We start from the raw sequence: 24,367 nt of genomic DNA, 5'->3' as shown, positions 1-24,367 counted from the left end.
CGTGCTCCCCAAGGGCCCATGAAGTCCCAGAGCTTCCAGCCTCCCTGCCATAAAGGACACGATGGGAGCCCTGAGGGACTTTCTTGCCCTTCCTCTTCAGACCCCTCCGGGAGCTCCCCCCTAAACTGCACAGGTCTTCTCCACCCCGGCATCACCGTGGCGGGAAGAACTGCTCTGGGCAGAGCCTGGGCACAGGGCAAGGGCACCGCCACCAGTCCGTGGGCCTGGGCTCAGCTCCCACTTTACCTTGAAGAGCTTGACAGCCTCCGTCTGCAGGGCCTCAGAGGGCAGGGTGGTGAGGGAGGTGTACAGCCCGTCTTTGCTGTAGCACAGCATGGGGTGCCTCCAGAGGGGGGAATCTGCCCGGAGCACAGCACCAGAGAGCAGCAGCCGTTACCACTGAGGAGGGAACTCGCCTTCCCCGCACCCCGACCCTGATCCCTGGGGAAGACAGTGCTTTCACAGTCGGGACACATGGGCTGTGCTGGCTTTATATCCACAGAGTGTGGGCTGTGCACTGCACTTATTCAGCACACTCACAAGCATTGCTTACAGGAAGGCGGCTACTGCTTTGCTCTTGGGGCTGCAATAGGGGTGAACGTCCAATGCAAGGCGTGGACATCAGAGTGCAAGCGTGCACATGCAGGGGAGGGCCTCTCCCTGCAGCGCTAGGTCTGGATAGAAGAGCGTATATCAGCCTGGAACAAACAAGCCTCGGAGCAGCAGTAAAGCAGTGTGTGTTGTGGGTGCCCTTGGATCTTCAGGGTCCTGAGAATCAGTAGCAAAATAAAGACCCCAAAATGCCCCAGGCTTAGTTAGCCTGATCCTAACTTAGGCTTCATTTATTAACAAACTCTAACTATAGATTAACCAGCCGCCTTCTTTCCTCAACCCTCTGCCCAGCCAGCAAAGTTGCAGTGAACAAAGTAAAACATTGACCAAGTGACTGGAAAGTCTGCTCCCCAGACAACTCCCCCAGATACTGAGTGGTCTCCTCAGTATCCTCACCAGAAACAGGGGTCCTGGAGCTTGGGACGGGAATGCCCTTCTGTGGCTTAGAAGGTTTCCAAACAGCTTCAGGGTACAGTAGTGCTTTCTTTGGGTTCTTGACCAACAGTTACCCAGCCACCACCCTCCAACCCAGCAGTGATGGCCACGCTCGCCTTACCTGGGTCTCCCTCACCATCCATCAGCTTTCCAATGAGCTGCTCGTAGGCGGTGCCCACCTTGGCACTGCTGCCACCTGCAGCCACTGTGAGGTGGTAAAGCCACGTATCCTGGAAGAGGGTGGAAAGCCACCTGGTGGGGCTGGGCTGGGGAAGAATGGAGGCAGGAGCTCCAAGGGAGCCTCCCTGAAGGCGCCAAGCCCAGGGTGAGGGTCAGCCTGTCTGGCCGGCACAAGTCAAGGCCACCGGTCCCTAAGAGGAAAGACTTGGGATCGGCTGAATGTGAACCCAAGTTCCTAAGCTTGTGGTTCCCTCCATCTCATGGCCCCAGTGAAGAGATGTTGGTCCCTGGGAATGGATTCAATACAAGGAATATTTAGGAAATATTAGTTGCCAAAATGTCCAGGAGGGAAATAGATTCGAATCTGGGGAAGCTCAGAAGAGAGAAGGAAGGCGAGAATCAAAGGTCCAAGCTTTGCCATGGAGGCCCAGCCCCCTCCCTTACCTTTTCATGCTTGGTGCCAATGAGGAGGTAGGTGGGGCTGTGCTCTGGGGGGTGGATCACAAGGGTGCAGTGGGAGGAAAGCAACCGCCGGGTTCCTCCAGCCTCATAGTCCTCGTCTGAGTCACAGGATCGATCTACTTCCTCTATGCGTGCGTCCCGCACAGGCAGACGGCCCAGGGGTCTCTGTGGACACGAGCCTTCCGTGAATGGGAGGGCCGGCGGGGAACGGAGGAGTCTCCTCTCTCTGAACCCTCAGGCCTTGTAGGGCTGGGAATCAAGGACATGGGTGGATGACAAGATGGGGAGGGGGAGACTACAGCTCCCTGGCTGAGGCAGGCTTGGAGAAGCACAGACAGACCACACAGGCAGGATCTGCGGACCATGCACACTGGTCACACACTCTAGAGGGATCTGGCCAGCCAGCTCTGTACTTGTTGTGGGGCTGGGTGGGGTAGAGGGTAAAGCTGGGGCCTTCCATAAGGACATGGAGCCACAGGAATGTGGTTTGGGGGAAGCTGTTGGGAGGCCAGGAAGTACCTTGTCCTCATGGCTTCGATAGTAGTAGAAGGTTCTCCCAACAAGAGCACACCAGACCAGTTTGGAATGGCCATGCTTGACCTGTAGGCCAGAAATGAACCAGCATTATTAGAACCAGACGACCCCAGAAGAAGATCAGGGACTGGCAAAGAGAAGCCACAGGGAGACAGATCTCAAAGCCCCTAGTCCAACTCAGATCCTTTGGTCAATCCCAGGTCAGACTCAGATGCCACCCAGATTCTCTACTAACGGAACCAGCCCTTTCACAGCGAGGGTCCATGGGACCACGTGACACCCCATCTGTCCTCGTATGACCTGCCATTAAAAGATCGACGAGGCCAACCAGATATCCTGTTCCAGGAATATGATCACGAGAAGAACTTGCTAGTCAGCAGAGGCTAGAGACGGAAGGGAAGGGCCACGGTGGGCTGAAGCCCTTGGGCAAGTGTAATCGTGAAGTGTAAAAAACACCGCACATGGGCAGAGGAGATGGCTGTGAACACAGACTGAACGGGGCAGCAGAGGCAGAGCCCCAGGCCCTGAACTTGCTCACACAATCATTCCTGATGGCATCCTGGCCTAGTTAACGCGCTTCCTGTTAACTTCCCCTTTCTTGGGATTAACAAGTGCTTCTCAGCTCCCTGCAACCGGAAGAGCCCTAATTAAAACGTCTTTAGGGCAGCCTGAGATAAGTCTTTGGCCACACCTGTCTTGCCGAGGTCACAGCTTCCCACTATTCATACTGAGCTGTGGTGGGTACGAGGCAGGGGTGAGGGCAACTCCTAATGACCTCAGAATGGGTCCGATTGGGCTTCCCTGGTGGCGCAGTGGTTGAGAGTCTGCCTGCCGATGTAGGGGACACGGGTTCGTGCCCCGGTCCGGGAAGATCCCACATGCCGCAGAGCAGCTGGGCCTGTGAGCCATGGCCGCAGAGCCTGTGCTCCACAACGGGAGAGGCCACAACAGTGAGAGGCCCGCATACCGCAAAAAAAAAAAAAATGGGTCCGATACATTCCTTCTCCTCCTCTGTCTCGAGAATAGCTGCTGTTGTAACAACACTGACCCCTATTTTTCCAGACACTCATTCACCGTCACCTTGTGTGTTTCAGCCCACAGGTAGTCAGTGTGAGGGGCCTCCTGGAGAAAGGAGCTGCATGTCAGGAGGAGACCCACCAGCCCAGCACTCACTCCTGGCTCCCCTGACTCTCAGGAGGAGCCCACCACGCTCCTCCCCCACCAACCCCACCCATACCTTAGTCAGCCAGCCCTTCACAGCGGGCTTGGCGCCGCCCTGAGGCAGGGCCGGAGGCCCAATGGCCTGGACCTTCAGCAGGCTCTGTAGGACACGGATCCACTCCTCCAGCAGGCTGGGCGAGTCCGCTGTCAGGTAATAGGTCTTCTTCTCAGAGATGAGCTGTGGAGAAGTGAGGGGTTGGGGATGGGGAGACAGGACGATGGAAGAACAGGGGCCTGGCTCTGCGGTGGCACAGATCTCTGACCCGCCAGGTCTTCCTTCTTCCTGACCTGGTACTCGCCCCCTCCCTTCTCCTCCTCCTCATCTTTGCCTCCGTGTCTCTCCTACCTTCACTCCATCTCTCACATTCTGCCTCCTCTTCCTTCCTCAAACCCACAAATGAGGATCAATGCAAACGTCGAGGTAGTGGCTTTCACACATGCTCATCCTGCCCCATCTTTGTTTCCATCTAAGCCACATCCAAACCCAGCACCTCTTCTATCTAAAGCACTAGCCACTAGGAGCATGCTCACCTGGAATGTCTGTGCACCCTCCCCTCGAACAATTTGGCAACGGGAGTTCAGTTCCACTTGACCTTGAGGTTTCCGGATGACGTCACTCTGTAAAGAAAGGAATGGAGAGGAAAGAGGTTGGAGCCTTCCCAGAGCACATCATTTCCCCTCAGATCTTACTCTAGGTCACAATGGGGAAAGTGATTCCTAAGCTTTCTTGGGCTGTGGTATGATGGATAACTTGTTCTGGATCCTGGTTCTAACTAAATGGAGCAATGATTAGAGACATGGGTCCTCCTGATCCAGGCCTCAAAAAGTATAGATTGAGCCTTTAAAAACTGGGTGAGAAACCACCAGGTTATTCCTGAGCTATAAAGCCCTTAAATTCTTTCTACTACATATTTTATAGTGTTGCAAACAGGTGGCCTTTATATATCACCATTACCTTCTCCAGTGCCACTGCAGATATAACTAATCAATCAGAGCATGCCTACTCATTGAGTGATACGGGACCTGAATCCTTCACATGATGCTCAGTGTAGCCACTAACAGTCAACTGGAGTTGCACAAGAGTCAGGCCTTTTTGCCTTCTTTAAAACATTAACATTGGTTCTCTAGGGAGGGCCTGTCAAACTAGGTCCCAACATCCTAAGGCTCCCTAATTCCAAACAGTGTAGGAAGGAGATGGAGGAGGTGACAAGCTTGCCTATTAGAACAGTCCTGATGATGTGAGGGCAGGCCTAGAATGGTTCATTGACAGGGCTCGGCTTCTGAAGGAAGAAGGAATCACCAAGCCAATTCATCTCGAAGTGCCCTTGACTGCTCAGTGCCCGATTTCACTGTGAGAACTGGTGACCAGCCTCATGGTCCCGTGTGGGGCTCCAAGCCTCAGGGGCCAGCCCAGGCGGCCTCTCCCTGCCTGCCAGACCCTCACCCTCTGCCCTGCTTCCAGCCCCTCTCATGCAGTTCTGGGGCTGGGGTGGGGTCCTTTTGCCTACTGTCCTGGGGAAGGAGGGTCTCACCGGAGACTTGTAGTACATGATCTGTCCCTGTCTCAGGACAAACCAGCGCCTCTTCCACGTCTTCACCCGGCTCCCCATTTTCAGCAGGTAGCCTGACTTCTCCAGTGACTCCTGCAAGAGTGGAAGGGTGTAGGGGGATGAGGGATGGACAGAAGGGGGAAATCACTGGGGTTCCTGGACATCACACAGGCCAAAATGGCCCAGCTGAGTCACTGCTTTGTCATCAATTAAAAAAAATTACTGAGTATCTACTATGTGTGTTTTCAGGGCACTGCCCTGCTAAGGGTGCAGAGAGGACTTATAAAGCATGGGTGGTCCTGCTGGCAGGGGGAGAGAACACCTGACCCTGAGGAGGTGGTAGACCAGGGGCTGCACAAGTGAGAGGCTGGCCAGGGAAGGCTTCTGGCAAGAGCCAGACCTGAACTGACCTTGGAAGGAAATCAGCCTTTCCCTTGAAGACGAGCCCAGAGGAGGGAGAAGGCCATTCCAGGCAGCAGGAAAGGGCAAGAGAGGTTTGGGGAACATCAGCCAAACTGGGGTGGAGGGTTCGTGGAGGGGGAGATGAAGACGGAGCAGCACAGCGCTATGGAGTGAGGGCTGGGGAATGAGCCATCTGGATGTACCCCTGGCTCTGGTGCATAAGAACATGCCTCTGAGCCTCAGGCTTCTCATCCACGAGATGGGGTAATAAGCCTCATTTGTGAGGACCAATGAGACAGTGCATACAAAGCTATGAGCACGGTGCCCGGCATGCTAAAAACTAAACAAATGTATTGTTAGCTCTCGGCATCCCAGGGTCAGTGTGGAGCTAAAACGAGGTAACGTGTAAACTCCTCCTGGGCCCCGTGGACCATAGTGATGGGGTCTGTGTGTGCCTGGCCCCCAACTGCACACCCCCAGCCCACTCCCCATGGCCTCACATCATCAGTGGCAGCCCCCAGACTCCCGCCCTCCCTTCGCCAATCCCAGGGACCCCTTGCCTCATGCAGCTGCTGCCTGGGTCTCGTGCTGGAGGTCCGCTCCCACCCGGCCCTGCCTCGGCCCCATCGGGGCGGAGGCCAAGCTCCCAGCTCACCCCGCCTGGGCCCAGCCCGTCGGTGGAGTAGGCTGAGGTGCGCTGCAGTTTGTGCTCAGGCTCTGAGTAGTCGCTGTCCAGGGAGCAGGCGTCCGGGGGGATGGCGTAGTCGCCCTCGGAGCTCAGCGAGGACATGGAGACGCCTGTCCAAAGGGAGGAGGAATCAAGGCCCAGGTCCACAGCCTCCGGGCTCACACAGCCTGTGAGCTGCAGGGCCTTCCACACCCACGTGGGACTGCCCATGGGAGGAGATGAAGGGCCCCCATTGTTCCGCACCCCTCCCACCACCCTTCTCCATACCTCTCTTGATGGCCCGGGGGCTGCCCAGTCCACTGGTCTTCCTGGACTCAGAGCAGGGCACTGAAGTTCGGAAGCTCGCCTGGGAGCTGCAGTCATCATCGGACCCAGAGGACTCATCCACAAAGGGCACCGTGCTGATCTGCGTGGCTTTCTGCAAGACAGGCCCCTCCCCACTGCAGCTAAGCCTGTAAGACAAGCCCCATCCCATCTGCACTTTCACTCCTGCTCCAAGTGCCTGGGGCGTGGCCAACACAGCCTGTCTAGAGCACGGGAAGCCATCACCCAGCTGGGGCACCCAAAAGACAACTGTCCCTTCCCAACCTGACGACCTTACCCCTGTGTCCTCACCTCCATGCTTCTCTCTCCCTCACACACCATCATCCTCTGTGGTCCCCAGTGAAGCTGCCCCACCAGGGCTGAACACCTGGCCGCTGAGACCCTTGCTCCCTGCCAGTAGGGGGCCAGAAAACCATGCCACGGGGCCCAATGTGAGACAGGAGCTATGAGGTGTATAGACCTAGAGTCTGTCATACAGAGTGAAGTAAGTCAGAAAGAGAAAGACAAATACCGTATGCTAATACATATATATGGAATTTAAGGAAAAAAAATGTCATGAAGAACCTAGGGGTAAGACAGGAATAAAGACACAGACCTACTAGAAAATGGACTTGAGGATATGGGGAGGGGGAAGGGTAAGCTGTGACAAAGCGAGAGAGAGGTATGGACATATATACACTACCAAATGTAAGGGAGATAGCTAGTGGGAAGCAGCTGCATAGCACAGGGAGATCAGCTCCGTGCTTTGTGACCGCCTGGAGGGGTGGGATAGGGAGGGTGGGAGGGAGGGAGACGCAAGAGGGAAGAGATATGGGAACATATGTATATGTATAACTGATTCACTTTGTTATAAAGCAGAAACTAACACACCATTGTAAAGCAATTATGCTCCAATAAAGATGTAAAAAAAAAAAAAAGTGGGTGGGGATAACAAATCAAGAGATCATGGCAAAAATTTAAAAAGACCAATTACTTCAATATTGGGGAAACTGTGCGGAAAAGGGTACTCTATTTTATATAAAAGATTTATATAAAATCTTTTTAGAAGGTAATTTGGCACTACCTGTCAAAATTTAAAACATGCATATTATCTGCCCCTAAATTCCACCTCTAGAACTCTGTCCTACAGAAATTGCATATATAAGTGCACAGAGATGTATTTGCATGGTGATGTTCATTGCAACACTGATTGTACAGAAAAATAGAGACATGACCTACACTGTGAATCAAGGGAGGACAAGTTAACGTAGTTATGGGGCATCTACACCAAGGGGTACTGGGAAGTCCTGAAAGGGGAGGCAGAGCTGTGCTGTGTGTGGAGGTGGGGCAGGAAGACCTGACCCATGGCTGGGTGGACAAGCAAGGGGTAGACTGACATGTATGACATCATCCTCTTTGCGTGTGCATGTGCGTGTGTGTAAGAGAGAGTAAATTTGTAAATGCATTTGTAAATGCACCAGAGGGCATTACAGAACAAACACCAAACCATTAGTGAGAGTTGCCTCTGGGGCTAGGAATTAGGGAAAAGCAATGTAAGAGGAAATTTCACTTTTGGCTTTTTATCCTTCTACAAAAAGTTTTACAAAATATTACTGTTGTGATCTCAAAAAACATGTTGGGAATCTTGTTTTTTCTAGTTAATGTTGTAAAAACTCGCAGGCAATCTCAGATTGGTGGGGAATTTCAGTCTTTCCCTAAAGTTTTCCAAAAAATCTGGCTAGAACGGGACAGGAAACTGACAAATCTTTTCAGAGGTGCCCATCTGAATTACCATCGGTCCCTCATCTCTTGAGGCATAATTAATATGACTTATGAGTTCTTGTTAAAGATTATATGAAAGAAATTAGTTAAGTGCCATTTATCAACTGAACAGACCTAAGAAGAATGCAGTTTGGTCTTGTTTCTAATTGGCCAAATACAAGTTGGTGTCATAAGTCCAGGGCACAGTGAATTATGGGTAAAGCTGTTTTCCTTAAGCACCAACAAATTCAGAATAAAAGGTTTCAGTAGGAGAAAAAAAAAAGCAGACAAAAAGTATACAAAAACATCAAGTTGCAGCTATATCTGATTTTTGTTAAAAAGTATGTAGAGAGATGTTATGGGAATACATATGGGAATATATGACATAACACATAAAAGTTCTGGAAGGAGCCCCACTGGCCTCCAGGATAGACATGTGAAAAGATGAGGAGACACAGAGGAGGCATTGGTTTGACCTTTAACTTTTTACTTTGCCCATAATCATACTGATTCACATTTTTGTAAATGTAGAATTTTTCTAACAAAAACCTAATAAAGATATTGAATCACTGTGTTGTGCACCAGGAACTAACATAGTGTTGTAGGTCAATTATACTTCAAAAACAAAGAAACAGACTCAAAGAAAAAGAGGTCAGATTTGTGGTTACTGAGGTGGGGGAGGAGGGGGAATTGGATAAAGGTGGTCAAAAGGTACAAGCTTCTAGTTATAAGATCAGTAAGTACTAGGTATGTGATGCAGAATATGATAAATATAACTAACACTGCTGTATGTTAATATATGAAAGTTGTTAAGAGTAAATCCTAAGAGTTCTCATCACAAGGAAAAGGTTTTTTTCTATTGAATTTTGTATCTATATGAGATGCTGCATGTTCACTAAACTTATTGTGGTAATTGTTTCATGAGGTATATAAGTCAAATCATTATACTGCACACCTTAAACTTATGCAGTGCTGTATATGAATTATATCTCAATAAAATGGGAAGAAAAAAATTAAAAATAAAGAGTTTTTAGGGCTTCCCTGGTGGCGCAGTGGTTGAGAGTCCGCCTGCCGATGCAGGGGACACGGGTTCGTGCCCCTATCCCGGAAGATCCCACATGCCGCGGAGCGGCTGGGCCCGCGAGCCATGGCCGCGGAGCCTGTGTGTCCGGAGCCTGTGCTCCGCAACGGGAGAGGCCACAGCAGTGAGAGGCCCGCGTACAGCAAAAAAAAAAAAAAAAAAAAAAAAAAAAAAAAAAAAAAAAAAAAAAAAAGAGTTTTTAAAAAAACCTAATAAAGATGAACAAAATAAATAGATATATGGGGGGCTGAGCTCCCTGTCCAGAGTTACGTGTGCGCAGACGCCTGCCCCTGGAGACCCACGACAGCCACTGCCTGCCGACACGGTGGTGGGGCAGTGGGTGCTGAGCGGGGCACCCCCTCCTCGAACAGCAGCTTCTTACCCCCTTCAAGGCTGTGTAGACCGGCACGGTGACGTTCTTGCAGACCAGGCCAGAGAAAGGTCCAGGGGATGCAAGGGCTGGAGGGCTTGAGGCTGGAGGGGCGGGAAGGAGGGATGAGACTCACTCAGGTGGCAAAACCCAGGAAGGGGGGCGGGGGAGGCAGAGACCTGAGCAGAGAGAGGAGGAGAGAGATCCGTGCAGACAGCATTCCCTGAAACAGCACTCCGGAGACAGACCGGGGGACAGATCTCAGGACACGGGCCAAGGTCTTCTGCAGCCCCACTCTTGCCAAGGCGAGTTACAAGCCGTGTGACTATGGGGCACTCGCGTCCCTGTGGGGACTGGGCGGCCGGCGACTCAGGAGCCGCACTCAGGTGGGGATGCGGCTCCTTCAGGGGGTTATCTAAATCAAGGCACCGGGGGCTCCTTCGGCCACAGCCCTTGCACTGCAGAAGGGAAGCTGGTGCAGGTGGGCAGCCAGGCTGGAGCGCCCTGCCTCCAAAGTCCCTTCCAGCTCTGTAATTGGCTACAGCTCTGTTCCCGCCCACTCCCACCCGCAGGCAGTTGATGAGCTGAACCTGTGCAGTTTCCTTCTCTCTCCAAGGGACCCGGGGCCACGTGCTTTCACCTGAACCTCACCTGCTGTGGGAGGGAACGGGCTGCAGGTGACCTGGGCCTGGGTGTTTCTCCGAGTCTTCTCCTCCCCGCACGCCCACCCTGCCCACCACGGGCAGCTCACTTGGGACTCACCGCAGCAGGTGGCATTACTTCTAGCAGGCACTTCGGATAGCCGCATGCCTGACGTGGCCACAGCGTAGATCCGGCTCTCCTGGAACAGGAGGTCACAAGGGGTCAGGGCCCACCACCCCCGTGTCCACGCCGGCCTCTGACTTTGGAGGCGGGCAGACCTGGGTCCACATACACGCTTAGCCAGTGACCGGCAGGGGGGGATCTGGGACAAGTTAACATCATTTCTGGACCTAAGATGGGGGTCATAATACTCACCTTTCAGGCTGTTGTGACAATCAAATGAAATTATTAACGTAAACGTCTAACACGGAGAGCATAGTCAGTGCCCTGCAGGCGATATTTATTCCCTCTCTTGCTGCCATCCTTCCCGTGGGGCAAGGAAGTTCAGGAGGAGAGGGAACTGGGACCTGTTTTCTCTGAATCTTCCCCTCTTACAGCCCTTGAAGTTGGGGGGTTGGTGATGAGGATGTCCGAGCCCCACGGCAAGCACGTGCGTGCCCTTTTGTTTGGAAGCCAGTTGTTTGGAAACTGGGACACATTTTTTTCCTACAGTAACAATGTCACATCATGGTTAGGCTTCAGGCTCCAAGTCCTGGCTCACCCAGACCCCTGAACCCCGCCGTAGACGGCACATCGATGGGAACTCCCACCCTCGACTCTTCCCTCGCCCCTCGGGGTCCCCTGGGTCTGAAGCAGGCCCACAGGCCTGGGCAGCTTTTCTTAGGTTTGGATCACTCCCAAACAACCCAGAGGCGCCACCTATCCTCCTCCATATCTCTTTTTCACTCAAGGTAAAGGGAAAACAAAGGCCCCTTCAGGTGAGAGGTGAGTCACAAGGACCGGGAAAGGCCTGCCCAGCTCGAGGAGGTAGCTGGGCTAGGCTGGGGCAGGAAGGAAGGTGGATGCTATCCGGGTCACCCCAGAGGGGAGCAGCAGTGCTGGGGCACCTGGGGGAGAGAGGGAGGGGCTGGCGAGGGCTGGGATGAGAGCCGGAGGTGACTGGAGGCAAGGGAAGGGAAGAGATGGGAGGCCGCAAGGAGGAATTTTGGGGGAGGGGCAGGCACCGGGCTGGGGCAGGGAATTCCGTGCTTATTATGTAGGGCAGATAAATTGGGTCCATGTGGTAAAATTAGCCATAAAGACGATTATTTCTTTCAGCAGTGGTAGTGGAATTCAACCACGGACAGGCCGCTAACTTCACAGAGAGAATGAAAGTGTGAAGCTTGAGGGGTTTAGGTTCAACAAATGTAGAGTGTTTTACAAAAGGTTATCTAATGCCTAACTCACACGGTTGTTTTGAGGATCAACAGACAAAGGAACTCTAACTCAGCAAGTAAGTCCATCTGACTCTCTCAGATTGAGAAATGTCCTTCTCTTAATTCTCAGTCTTGATCGGAAGACTACTGCCCAGCTGGTCCCACCTAAGAAGAGAGGTTGGGTTCTCGGGCCACTGTGGTTCCTTAAGGTAACAAGAGTGATCCTGTCTCGGGGACCGGAAGGACCTGAGCCGTCCTGCCACATCCCTTGCCGAATGCTCCCTCACTGCCTGCCTCTGCTTTAGGGTTTCAGAGCATCTGGATTTACAAGACAACAAGGAACAAGAGGAGGGGTGATTCTGATAGTGTTCCACCCTGGCCTGGCCCTTGCCAACAGCCTCTCCACGTACTGTGAACCACTGCTGCAACTACTCACCAAATACGTATTAACACACTTAATCCTCAGGGCAACCCTATAAAGCAGGTACTATTATCCCCATTTTACAGAGAGGGAAATTGAGGCACAGAGGTTTAGCAGCTTGCCCCGGCTCACACAGTTTGATCTTGGGACCTCCTGGTTTGATCCTGGGACCCGTGCTCTTAGCCACCACACTGTACCTCCACGGAGAGTCAGGAAGACTACACGAGAAAATGGGCACCAAGCACCCAGCTTGGCTGTGGCCCGCGGTGAGCACCTGCTCAGGAAACAGCCGGCTGCCGTCCAATTGGAAATCCTGGCTCCACCCCTTGTGGGCGGAGTAATCTGGACAGGCCCAGGGGTACCCACCGCCCAGAGGGGGTGAGGGTGACAGCCTCGTCCCACGCTCAGCAGATGGCTGTGCCCGACAGCATTCGCACCATCAGCCCAGCCCCTCTGTCCTGTCCCCAGGGGGCCTCTTACCCAGGATGGAAACCGGTGCAGGGGGGGTGTAGGTGGTTTGTTCCCCAAATCCACTTCCTCCATCTTCCCCGCTGGGGGTTGCTCCTCCATCTCCATCTTCTCCGGTTCCTCCCGGAGCTCAGGTCCAGCCTCCACCTTGGGAAGGCTGGAGGAGTGGAGGGCTGAGAGTGTCCCAATCTCAATGCTCACCACGTGGTCAAAGTGCACAGGGCCCGCCTGGGGCTGGCTGTGGTGCCGCTTGGCCAGCTGGATGCTGTCCCGGTGGGTGCTGGGAGCCCGCACCTTCGGCAGAGTCAGGCTGCAGCCGGGGCCACCTTCCCTGGCAGAGGTCTTTGTCCTGGGAAGCGTCCCTCCCTGAGCAGTGACCAGGCCTTCACCCCAGGAAGCCAAACCATGCCTGGGGGTGCAAGGCTTCAGGCACAGCTGGCCAGGAGAGCCCTGTCCTCCCAGATGAAGTGGAAGGGTCTTGGCTTCTGATATTTCTCCAGGGTGGACCATACTGGAACTAGAATCCTCCAAGGGGCTTCCTGCTTTAGGAACAGAGTCCTTGCTCGGCAGAGCACCTGGAGAAGGTACGGGCATGGCTGCCTTCAGGGCACCCTGGGCCTGAGGCCCACCGTCCTGCCCCACTGGCTGGGCTCCTGGTCCTGCAGGGACAGAATCCTGCTCTGTGGTTCCCTGGGGGGCCACCAGCAGCTTCCCCGAAGGTGCCATCTGAAGAGCTGTGGTTGGGACAAAAATAGGCATGTTAACAGCTCCCTCAATTCAGCCCCACGCACGCGCGCACACACACACACACACACACACACACACACACCACTCCCCCGACTCCCGCACATGCTGGCCCGCTCACCTTCTAGTGCACGTTGAAGGGCTCCCACCTGCTCTACCAGGTGCTGATTGCAGCTTTTCAGGTGCTGATTCTCCATCTCAAGCTAGACAAAAAGAAAAATGAAGATTATCAGCCTACACATTCAGACATATAATTCAAAATAAGATTAAAATTCTTCTTAAAGATCAAATCTACACAAAAGAACCCGTGGTGCCCCCCAATCCACTGCTGACTCTCCCGGGAGCCCTGACCTCCTCCTCTCTACGCTACCTGGTTGTAGATGGGAAAGAATTCCATTTGGCAGCCCCTGTGCTTTCTTTTCTAGGCTTTTGGGGTTTTATTTTAATAAATTTTATTTATTTATTTTTGGCTACATTGGGTCTTCGTTGCTGCGCACGGGCTTTCTCTAGTTGTGGCGAGCAGGGGCTACTCTTTGTTGCAGTGCATGGGCTTCTCATTGCAGTGGCTTCTCTTGTTGTGGAGCACGGGCTCTAGACATGCAGCCTTCAGTAGTTGTGGCATTTGGGCTCAGTAGTTGTGGCTCGCGGGCTCTAGAGTGCAGGCTCAGTAGTTGTGGTGCACGGGCTTAGTTGCTCCGCGGCACGTGTGATCTTCCCAGATCAGGGCTCGAACCCATGTCCCCTGCATTTGGAAGGCGGGTTCTTAACCACTGTGCCACCAGGGAAGTCCTTCTTTTCTAGGTATCTTTAACCTTCTAAAAAAATGGTGAAATATAACACACAAAAAACTGCATTCTACACCAATGAACAGCTTAACAAATGATTCTGAAATGAATACTCATGTGACTGCCACCCAGATTAAGAAAGAGGAATTTGCCAACACTCCAGACATCCCGGACTTGTCCTTCCCCAATCACATGATCCGCCCTCCCCACTAAGGCGACAACTCTTCTGAGTCTATGAGATTCATTTCCTTGCTTTCTGTGTTTTACCATCTAAGTATGCACCCTACACACATTAGTGTAGTTGTGCCCATTAGAACTTTATATAAATGCAATTATTCAAGATGTACTTCTGTATCTGGCTTCTTCTGCTCAACATACTATCCATGAGATCCAGCCTCAGGGTGGCTGCATTTTCTTTGAAATGAAAGCCAACACACTTTTTTGTTGTTGTTGTTTATAACACAAAAATTTTTATTTCCTTGCTTATATTTTATATCATATGTATTCTACTCAGTTTCACATGCTTTATTTATACTGGATCCAGGATGAAGGAGAAAACCCTATCTCCTGGAAAAAGGAAAAGGACAATAATAAATTCATGTGATTGTTCTTTTCTTTTTTTTTAAACTTCTTTTTCCTTTTTTGGCTGCATTGGGTCTTCGTTGCTGTGCACAGGCTTTCTCTAGTTTCAGTGAGCGAGAGCTACTGTTCGTTGCAGTGCGTAGGCTTCTCATTGTGGTGGCTTCTCTCGTTGTGGAGCACAGGCTTTAGGCGCACAGGCTCAGTAGTTGTGGCACACGGGCTTAGTTGCTCCGTGGCATGTGGGAACTTCCCAGACTAGGGCTCAAACCCATGTCCCCTGCATTGGCAGGTGGATTCTTAACCATGGCACCACGGGGGAAGTCCCTATGTTGGCAGGTGGATTCTTAACTACAGTGCCACCAGGGAAGTCCCCATGTGATTGTTCTTGAAGTTTCTAATTGAATATAGCTTACATATATGTCTAGAGCAAGTCATATAAACAAGCATAATGTCCATGATCTGCAGAAGCATATTCCTTCCTCAGGGAGGCATAGCAAATCTTATGGCAAGGGGCAGGGATATATTATCCTTCTACTGGAAAGGAGTCGGGAACAATATACAACCTATAAAAATTACTTTTATCACAGTAGCAACTTGCTTGTATTTTTTTTTGCCTCAGTTTACTAATTGATAAATTGAAGATGGCAGTAATCATTCCACAAAGTTGTCATTGAGAGTAAATCAGTATCTATGTTTAAAATGCCTGCCTTAGAACTTGATGCATTGCAAGCGTTTAACAATTATTGGTTAATTACATTCGTCTTTTCCTATTATTCTAATGATTTTTATCCTGAGCTCTAGGACCCAGATTTTTCATTGTTTGATGTTTTATTCTCACCATATCATTTCACCATGTCATAATCCACAGGCCCTTAATTCCTCATTATCTTCCCTGACAAAACATACTTTTTTTTCTTGTTTCAACCTTTGATAAAAGTAACTTTGACCTCTTATTCACCTAGGAGCAAAAAATAACTGTTCTTCCATTGTCTCCAGCCAATATGCCAGGTCCTGTTAATAGGCTGTCTAGTACCCATTCTAATTGGAAAGCCAACACACTTTCATTGAGCTTTTAGCAAGAGATCAGGGCTGTGGAAGATGCAGGTTAGAGGCATCAGCTCTGTCCCCAAGGACTTGTAGTCTAGCAGGTGACCTGAGATGTGTGTCCACAGAAAGGACAGGAGGCAAAATGAGCCGCTACCCCGTGCAGGTGTGAGCCACTTGTGTCAGGAGTGAGTGTTCACCCTTCCCCAAACTTCAATTCCCCTTCCTTCTGTTTAGAAAGAGGTTGTTTTTTGGTTTTTTGCTAGCAGCGCTGTAGCTTCTAGTCCTGATTTCCTAAATAAAGCTGTAGCAAGTGATGAGCTATGAAAACGGATGGACAGAGGTGGAAAGTAGAATAGAGGTTACCAGGGACTGGGGGGAGAGACAAGGGGGAGTTAGTGTTTAATGGGTATGGAGTTTGCTTGGGGTGGGAAACGTTTAGGAGGTAGTGGTGATGGGTACACAACACTGCGAATGTACTTAATGCCACTGCATTGTACACTTCAAAAACAGCTCAAGTGGTATATTTTATGTATATTTGAGCACCAAAGAAAAAAAAAGTTAAAAAGAATGGAGAGGACAGAGGGTGGATGGTAAGGACTGTGTGTGCTTCTCAGAAGGAAGCTGATGGGACCCCTCAGAAGTGAGACTCATTCTTTCTCCCCAGACACAAAGCAAACCAGGACCTCTAGGGAAACCCAACTCTGACAGCAGGAAGGGAAAAATGAAGTGAAGTGTCTCAGTGTTTAAGCTGAATGAGAGACAAACGGTTAACAAAATGAAAAGCAGGCAAGGCCCCATAAACAGATAGAGGTAGAAAAACGCAGAGGGACAGGAGCAGCCCCACGCAGGTCCCTTGCAGGCTTCCCAAGATAAGCTCTCACTCACCTCTGCTAACTTCAGTGTCACCCATTCCTTGATCTTTGCAGCTTTTTCTTGAACGATTTTTGCTTCCTCAGCTCTCATCTTCTTCTGCAAGATAGAGAGGGCCTTTAGTTCATCACGGTGGTCACCGTTTTAGTGAATAATTGGAGGTGGGAGGCCCTGAGAAGAAATATTAAGGGAATGGATGGAGGTCGGCCGATAGGAAAAAATACATTCGTTTATGAATTCTTAGAAAATATTCTTAAAGTGAGAAAGGCCTTCCTAAGCATAATACAAATCCCAAATAGCCATGAAAGAAAAGACTAATAAATCTATATCATCTCTATAAATTACTATATGACAAAAAAAAAACAAAAAACAGATGCCCCTAAACAAAATGAAAAGCCCAATTGGGAGATGATTTGCAACACAAATGACTTACATACAAAAGGGATAATTTGAAATTAACAAACCAATAAATACATGCAAAAGATATAAATAGGAAATCAACAGCAAATAAAGGGAAAGAAACCCATGAAAAGCTGTGCAATCTTCATTATTATTTTTAAAATGCAAGTAAAAGTGACACATCATTTTTCTCTACCAGACTAACACAATTTAAGTTTGATATAACCCTAAATTGTCAAGGTTGTTGGAAAACAGCCCACCTCATACAAATGGGCAAAGCCTTTTTGGGGAAAAACTTGATAATATTTGTCAACATTTAAAATGTCCATACCACTGATCTAACAAACCCACTGCTTAGGAATCATTAATTGCATTACTATTTGATAAAGCAACAAAAACAAAAAACTCAAAACTGGAAATAACCTAAGAGTCCACAAATAAGGGCTTGGCTAAATAAACAAAATGAAAATGGAACACTGCTCTGATACACAGGAAATGGTCACAATAAACAGTGGTTAGTGGTGAGGAATGAAAATGAAGGATGGGGACGGAGGAAAAATGTCATTTTATACCCTTTTGGTCTTTTTGTATTTTTTACTATAAGCATGTATTACCTTTACAGTTAAAAAATAAAAAATAAAGGTAAATTAGCACATGAGGACAATTCCCTCAAAATAATCAACAGTATACAGTGATCCCTCGGTATCTACAGGGGTACTGGTTTCAGGACACCCAGCAGATACCAAGACCTGCGGATGCTCAAGTTCATTATATTGATGTAATAGGGTGAAGCACAGTCAGCCCTCCGTATTGGTGGGTTCGGCATCTGCAGATTCCACCAACCACGGACCTAATTCTGTGGATATGGAGGGCTGACTGTACTATGCCCTTTCATATAATGGATCTGAGCATCCACAGATCTTGGTATCTGCGGGGTGTCCTGGAACCAATGCCCTGTGGATACCAAGTGACCACTGTAAAATGACTCAAAAGCGAGGTTTGTATCTAAAGAATAGCAGCCTAGGAGAGAACAAAATACAGGCTTTGGGGATTTGGCTCTGCCTCTGAGGCTTATTTGCTGTGGGGCACTGGGAAGGCCACATCAGCCTCTGGTGATGTCATCTCTAAAATGGGTGAAGATACATCTCCCTTCTGGACCATCTTGAGGATGAAGGGACAGAAAGTGCACCGCACAGTGCCTGAGGCACAGGTAATCAACAAGTTCTAGAACGAGTACTAGTTCCCTGCTCTAAAAAGCATGGAGGGACTTCCCTGGTGGCACAGTGGTTAAGAATCCGCCTGCCAATGCAGGGGACATGGGTTCCAGCCCTGGTCCAGGAAGATCCCACATGCCGTGGAGCAACTAAGCCCGTGCACCACGACTACTGAGCCTGCAAGCCACAACTATTGAGCCCACATGCCACAACTACTGAAGCCCGTGCGCCTACAGCCAGTGCTCTGCAACAGGAGAGGCCACCACAATGAGAAGCCTGTGCACCTCAACAAAGAGTAGCCCCTGCTCACCACAACTAGAGAAAGCCCGCCCACAGCAACGAAGATCCAAGGCAGCCATAAATAAATAAATAAATTTATTTAAAAAAAAATAAATAAAAAGCATGGAGACAACTGGTATACTCTCAGTTGTTTAGAGACCAGCAGTAACAACTTTGGTTGCACTTCTAGGGAAAAACTGCCTCGAAGTTGTAAGATGATGGACATAAGCTCCAAACAAGGGAGTCTGTGGAAATGAGATGGGCATATGGAAATGTCTGACTCAGTATTTGAGAGCTGGCGAACCGGTAAGGTTATCTAGGGGTTTGCAGACGGGCCACAGGCCAAATCCAGCCTTCCACCTGGTCCCTCCCTGAACAGCCCTGCCCATTCATTTCTGTATTGTCTAGGGCCACTTCCAGGCTACAGCAGCAGAGTTGGCTAGCTGCAACAGAGACCACGTGGCCTGCAAAGCCAAAAATATTTACTACCTGGCCCTTCGCAAAAGAAGTCTGCCGACCCCTGACCTAGTTTGATACCCTGATATTTATGTGGCTGTGGAAACTGAGGCCCAGAGGGTGAAATGACTTGCCTCTGTCAGTTTGTGCCACGGCTGGGGCTTAAAACCAGGTCTACTGACTTGCAAAACAGCATTCTCTCTCTTCTGATCTGGACCTCTTATTATTGTAAAAGGATTTCTTTTCCTGACCTAAGTAAGCTTTAGCAGGAATCATTTTGTCCACCAATTCCCAGGTGCTACCACTTCTAACTATGAACCACTCAACAGAGAAGCCAGGTATCTAAAATCAATGCGAGGGCTTCCCTGGTGGCGCAGTGGTTAAGAATCCGCCTGCCAATGCAGGGGACATGGGTTCGAGCCCTGGTCCAGGAAGATCCCACGTGCCACGGAGCAACTAAGCCCGTGCGCCACAGCTACTGAGCCTGCACTCTAGAGCCCGCAAGCCACAACTACTGAGCTCGCACGCCTAGAGCCCGTGCTCTGCAACAAGAGAAGCCACCGCAATGAGAAGCCCGCTGCACCACAACAAAGGGTAGCCCCCGCTCACTTCAACTAGAGGAAGCCCACATGCAGCAATGAAGACCCTAATGCAGCCAAAAATAAAAATAAGTAAAATAAATAAATTAAAAATAAAATAAAATCAATAGGAAATTGATGAGAGAGTCCATGTGTCAACATTCTATTGATATTTTCCCATGATTTTTCAGGAACACATGGTGCCCCACACATTGTGGGAGGCACATCCCACAAAGGAAATGTTCAGTGACTGTTGATGAATGATTACGAATGTGCCCATGATAGTGGGAAGGCACCAGCAGGATTAGCTGGGACCTCCATGGAGAGTACACATGTGGAAAACTGCAAGTTGTCTGGCCATGCTGTGAGGTTTTCTGTTGGAAACAATGGAGCTCTGGCACCAGGGAAAAGCTGGGTAGGTAAGATCAATGACAGAGGGAAGGGAGAGAATTAGGATGAAGCTAATGGGATCGTGAAGGGGAAGCTGGGCCCAGGGGACTGGCAGGGGGGTGTTCCAGACGTCCCCTCCAGAACAAAGATGCTGACTGTGGCTGGAATACTGGGCAGTGGCCTCTCCTGGGCTCCTATGCGCTTTTCAGAGGAGGTGGCAACTTTGGTCTCTGTCTACTCAGGTTCATTGAGAAACTTTGGCTGAGCAGTTGACCAAGGCTGACGGTCCAGCTCTGTGCTGCTCTGCTACTACGTGTCCCACAGGTTGGCAGGGCACAAGACCAGGGTGGAAAAGGAAAAGCTCTCCTTACCAAACACCGACCTCAGGTCTGATACTGTACCCAGATTCCCTGAGTTCATTCTACCGACAGCCCTATGACATACCACAACCCCTATTTTACAGATGCGTAAAACGAGAATCAGCGACTTAAGTAGTTTGCTCACTGGTGCTAAAGAAGGTATTCAACCCACGTGAGTCAGCCTCCAAGGTCCCTTTCCCACCATATCACCTGGCTGGCTCTTCACGCACCTTCCAATACATCTCCGCGAGAAAGAACAGTCTTGTGAGGGAGAGAGTCCCCACCACCGGTGGCCCAAGCAGAGGGGCTCTGCTCAAGGAGCCGTGGGCAGCGGGTGCAGGTGCTGCAGGGGGGCACTGGCACTTACCTGCTTCTCCAACTGTGCCTCCAGCCGGCCGATGAGTTCGTCTTTGCCCTGCATGGCATTCAGCAATTCTTGGTACTTCCGGTGCAGGCTGCCTGCTGAGTCCACATTCTTCAGATTGGACAATTTCACCTTCTCTTCCATCACACCCACCTGAAAAGTACCAATCGTCTCATAGGGTTGGGGTACGGTGTGTGAAATGGCCTCCCACGTGGGATGGGATGGGATGGGATGCTGCCTGATGCCCCAACCTGTGACTCTCAGGCAGAGCCCATACCCAGGGCAGTTGGGGCCAATTAATTCAAGGACCACTCATTAAGCCTCATCTGGTCAAAAGAAGGAATTGACAAAGAAGGAATAGCAGGGTGTAGGGCCATCTAACTCTGGGGGCCCCAGTAGGGACAAGCTGGGCAGGTCAAACAGCCCTGGAGAGGAAATGCTCTACCTTCACTGTGGCAGAGACATATGCTGCTCACTGAATGTCCATGAACTTCCCTATACTTTCCAGCCCTCTTGGAGTTAGATGGCCATGGAATTCACTGCAGCCAATGGGCCTGAGTGGAATGACTCAGTCATTTCTGGGCTGAAGTATTTAAAAGCTGGCGCACAAGGACCCAGCTCTCTTTCCCTGCCATGGCAACCAAGGAGGCTGCATGTTCTAGCTGGTTCCGCTAGAAGATGAGGAGCTCCATTACCTTGGGTCCCTGAATCACCGTGCGAAGTAGAATCCCTGGCTAACCCTCAATGGAGAGGTACCATGAGTGAGAACTAAATGTGATAAACTGCAGATACGTCAGACTTCATTGGTTACTCAGCATAACCTAGCCTATTTGGACTAAGCCACTCACCTGCTCACTTCACTGACCCTTGCCCAAAGATTCCTTCATGCCCACAGAAAGCCCCAGGCACCTTCATTTGTTCAGAAGGTCTAACACATGGCTGCTGGTTTTCCTCGTCCCTGTAAGAGGCTTATCGGTGTGACATGTCCATGTGTGTCCACGGAAAGGGTCAGGAAAGGCCAATGGTCATTTCCACTGCACACTCCTGCCATCCCCTCCCTGGTTACCTGGGTCTCCGCGTCCTCTGCTCTCTGCTCTGCCTCCAGCAGCCTCTGCTCCAGCTCCTGCATCTGCTCAACCAGAGAGGAAGGGAGATCTAGGTGCAGTGTCCCTACTGTGAACATGGCATCAAGGCAATGCATGTGAATTGTGCAGATGCTACACACAGGCCGGGCTCAAACTGCCCATCTCAAGGGGCTCAAGGATGTCAGGGTAAAGATTGCCGTGGCAGCCCTCGGCTCCCTTATCCTGAATTTCTTGGGCAGGTGAAGAGCCTAGAGCTGCTGTCCTCTCTGCTGAGTGAGGAAAAGCCTGGGTCTTTCTCCCTGTGGAGGGCGCCCGGGGAGGGGGAGCAGTACCACCGTCGTTCTCCCTGAGGCATCCTCACTCTTACTCTTGTTTTCAGGCTCCTCTCCCAGACCTCTCTCTCAGCACTGGGCTGCAGGCAGTGCCCTGCCACGTGCCTGGCATGGAACGTGCTCCCATGTGAGCCCCCATCACGTCGGATATTCCTTCCTACCCCAGAATGGCTCCCTGGCTGGGGACAAATACTTCCTCCCCTTCTTTCAAGGATGCCTCTGACTGCAAATGGCATTCACAGGTATGACCTTACTTGATTTCTTTAATCTTAAGCACATTAAAAAAAAAATTCTATCTAGCTACCAGTCTGGAATCGTATGCCAGCTGGCCCAAGAAAAGGGACCAATGTTCTCATACACAGAACCTCATCAGGGACCAGATCTAAGGTGAAGCCTAAGGAGCAGCTCACCAGCCCACGGCCCACACGGCATCTCTGCAGCTTCGTGAGCTCACAGCCCGTTGAGTGAAGTGTGAGCTGGCTTTCAGCTCCCACCCTCCCCCTGGCCAGGGCTCAGAGTGCACTGCCAAAACCTTACACCATCACACAGAAGTCCTGCGGAAGCAGAGGAGAGCCATACATTCCACTTTCCTACCAAGCGCCATGGGCCACGGCCTAGTCAGGCAACTGCTTCCTTCCCCGCCCTGCCTTGCCCCAGGGCAACAGGTATGCAGGAAAAATACACTAGAGGCAGAACCTCCCAGCCTTGTCCTCTGTGAGGCTGTACAGGCCTTGCCTCCCAAGCTCCAGTCCAGCCCTGCCCACCTTATCTCTGCAGATTTGGCCTTTTCTCTGGCTATTCAACCTCTCCCTTTGGCCTGGACCCTGGTTTGATATTTACCAGTGAACTGAGCAATTAATTTTTTCTCTTTCCCAACCTCTCATCTGCTCAGCTGAAATGCTGCTTTCCCTCCTTGATTTAAAAGATGGAAGAGAAGGAGCCCTCCAGCCTGGTGCTGGGCAGTAAAAGGAGGGTTACCCGGGGGCAGTTCATGTTTGAGAACCTGGGGAAACTCTGTTCTCAGGGCCGCCTTCCCTCATCCGTTTTATCCTCCTTGGGGTTGGGGAGAGACAGATGTTTTCAGTACACAGTGCCTCTGAAAGGACCGAGGATCCCAAGTAAAACTCAAGATTTACAACCCATGTGACAAAAATGCCCCCTGGACTCCCAATAGACAGGACCATCTTTTTTTTTTTTTTTTTTTTTGCGGTACGCGGGCCTCTCACTGTTGTGGCCTCTCCTGTTGCAGAGCACAGGCTCTGGATGTGCAGGCTCAGCGGCCATGGCTCACGGGCCCAGCCGCTCCGCGGCATGCACGATCTTCCCGGACCGGGGCACGAACCTGTGTCCCCTGCATCGGCAGGTGGACTCTCAACCACTGCACCACCAGGGAAGCCCAGACAGGACCATCTTTGACAGGCATTCCTGTGCTCAGGCCGAGGATGTTTGCATCTCTTCTTTCCTTCCTCTCCTGTGTTTAATAAACATGATGGAACCTCTTGACTCAAGCCTGAGAGAGTGGGTTGGTTCTGGCCAGACTCAGGCATCAATTACAGCCAGACGGCCTTTCCAAGATCACACAGTCCTTGGCCCTTTGTAGCCATGGGGGAGGTAACAGCATAGAATAAACCAATATTATGGTTATAGGGGTGGCTGCCTAGCACACAAAAAAATTCTACTTGGTGGTGGGGTTGGGGAGAGTGGTTGACACATAACCATGACCAGGTTAGTACTATATAACCCTTCCCCCTTGGGCACCAGAGCCGACTCTCTCCCCCCAGGAGCGAATCAGGTTCTCTCTCCCCACAAATCTGAAATGTGGGATTAAGAGGCCAGAGATGAGAGCCAGGGGGCTGCACCAGAGAACGTGCACAAACTTTACCAAGTCCTGATTACTAGGTAGGTTCTTTAGTTCTCTGAGATGTCCCAGGCTCCTCCTAATAAATTCCCTGTTTGCTTAAGCTGGCCAGAGCTGGCGTTTCTGCCCTCATCAGAAACACACCCCTAACTAATACAATTACTGGGAGCATTTAATTTTTTTTTTTTTTTTAGATGTTGGGGGTAGGAGTTTATTAATTAATTAATTTATTTTTACTGTGTTGGGTCTTCGTTTCTGTGTGAGAGCTTTCTCCAGTTGTGGCAAGCGGGGGCCACTCTTCATCGTGGTACGCGGGCCTCTCGCGTTGTGGAGCACGGGCTCCAGACGCGCAGGCTCAGTAGTTGTGGCTCACGGGCCTAGTTGCTCCGCGGCATGTGGGATCCTCCCAGACCAGGGCTTGAACCCGTGTCCCCTGCATTAGCAGGCAGATTCTCAACCACTGCACCACCAGGGAAGCCCGGGAACATTTAATTTTTAAGAATACAATGAAATACTGAA

The 24,367-nt window shown here is 50.7% G+C and overlaps 1 protein-coding gene across 2 annotated transcripts in view; it reads right to left on the bottom strand.

Annotated features, from left to right (window-relative positions):
- PLEKHH1 (pleckstrin homology, MyTH4 and FERM domain containing H1) overlaps nucleotides 1-24,367 on the bottom strand; it is a 54,664-nt gene that overhangs the window by 11,469 nt on the left and 18,828 nt on the right. For both annotated transcript variants that reach the window (XM_081229296.1, XM_081229297.1), the window contains exons 3-18: nucleotides 21,640-21,702; nucleotides 20,577-20,726; nucleotides 16,550-16,633; nucleotides 13,372-13,453; nucleotides 12,519-13,240; nucleotides 10,362-10,440; nucleotides 9,612-9,703; nucleotides 6,352-6,502; nucleotides 6,052-6,194; nucleotides 4,977-5,087; nucleotides 3,976-4,062; nucleotides 3,461-3,622; nucleotides 2,209-2,289; nucleotides 1,672-1,854; nucleotides 1,169-1,277; nucleotides 247-359 (exon numbers count right to left, since the gene is read on the bottom strand). In XM_081229296.1, the coding sequence (XP_081085422.1) occupies nucleotides 247-359; nucleotides 1,169-1,277; nucleotides 1,672-1,854; nucleotides 2,209-2,289; nucleotides 3,461-3,622; nucleotides 3,976-4,062; nucleotides 4,977-5,087; nucleotides 6,052-6,194; nucleotides 6,352-6,502; nucleotides 9,612-9,703; nucleotides 10,362-10,440; nucleotides 12,519-13,240; nucleotides 13,372-13,453; nucleotides 16,550-16,633; nucleotides 20,577-20,726; nucleotides 21,640-21,702 (2,412 nt within the window). The remainder of the gene's footprint in view (nucleotides 1-246; nucleotides 360-1,168; nucleotides 1,278-1,671; nucleotides 1,855-2,208; nucleotides 2,290-3,460; nucleotides 3,623-3,975; nucleotides 4,063-4,976; nucleotides 5,088-6,051; nucleotides 6,195-6,351; nucleotides 6,503-9,611; nucleotides 9,704-10,361; nucleotides 10,441-12,518; nucleotides 13,241-13,371; nucleotides 13,454-16,549; nucleotides 16,634-20,576; nucleotides 20,727-21,639; nucleotides 21,703-24,367) is intronic.

The sequence above is a fragment of the Mesoplodon bidens genome (genome assembly GCF_964165515.1).
Source record: "Mesoplodon bidens genome assembly, chromosome: 3".
Classification (NCBI taxonomy): domain Eukaryota; kingdom Metazoa; phylum Chordata; class Mammalia; order Artiodactyla; family Ziphiidae; genus Mesoplodon; species Mesoplodon bidens.
The sequence above is the reverse complement of the archived record's forward strand: the minus strand, read 5'-3'. Positions and strand labels throughout refer to the sequence as shown.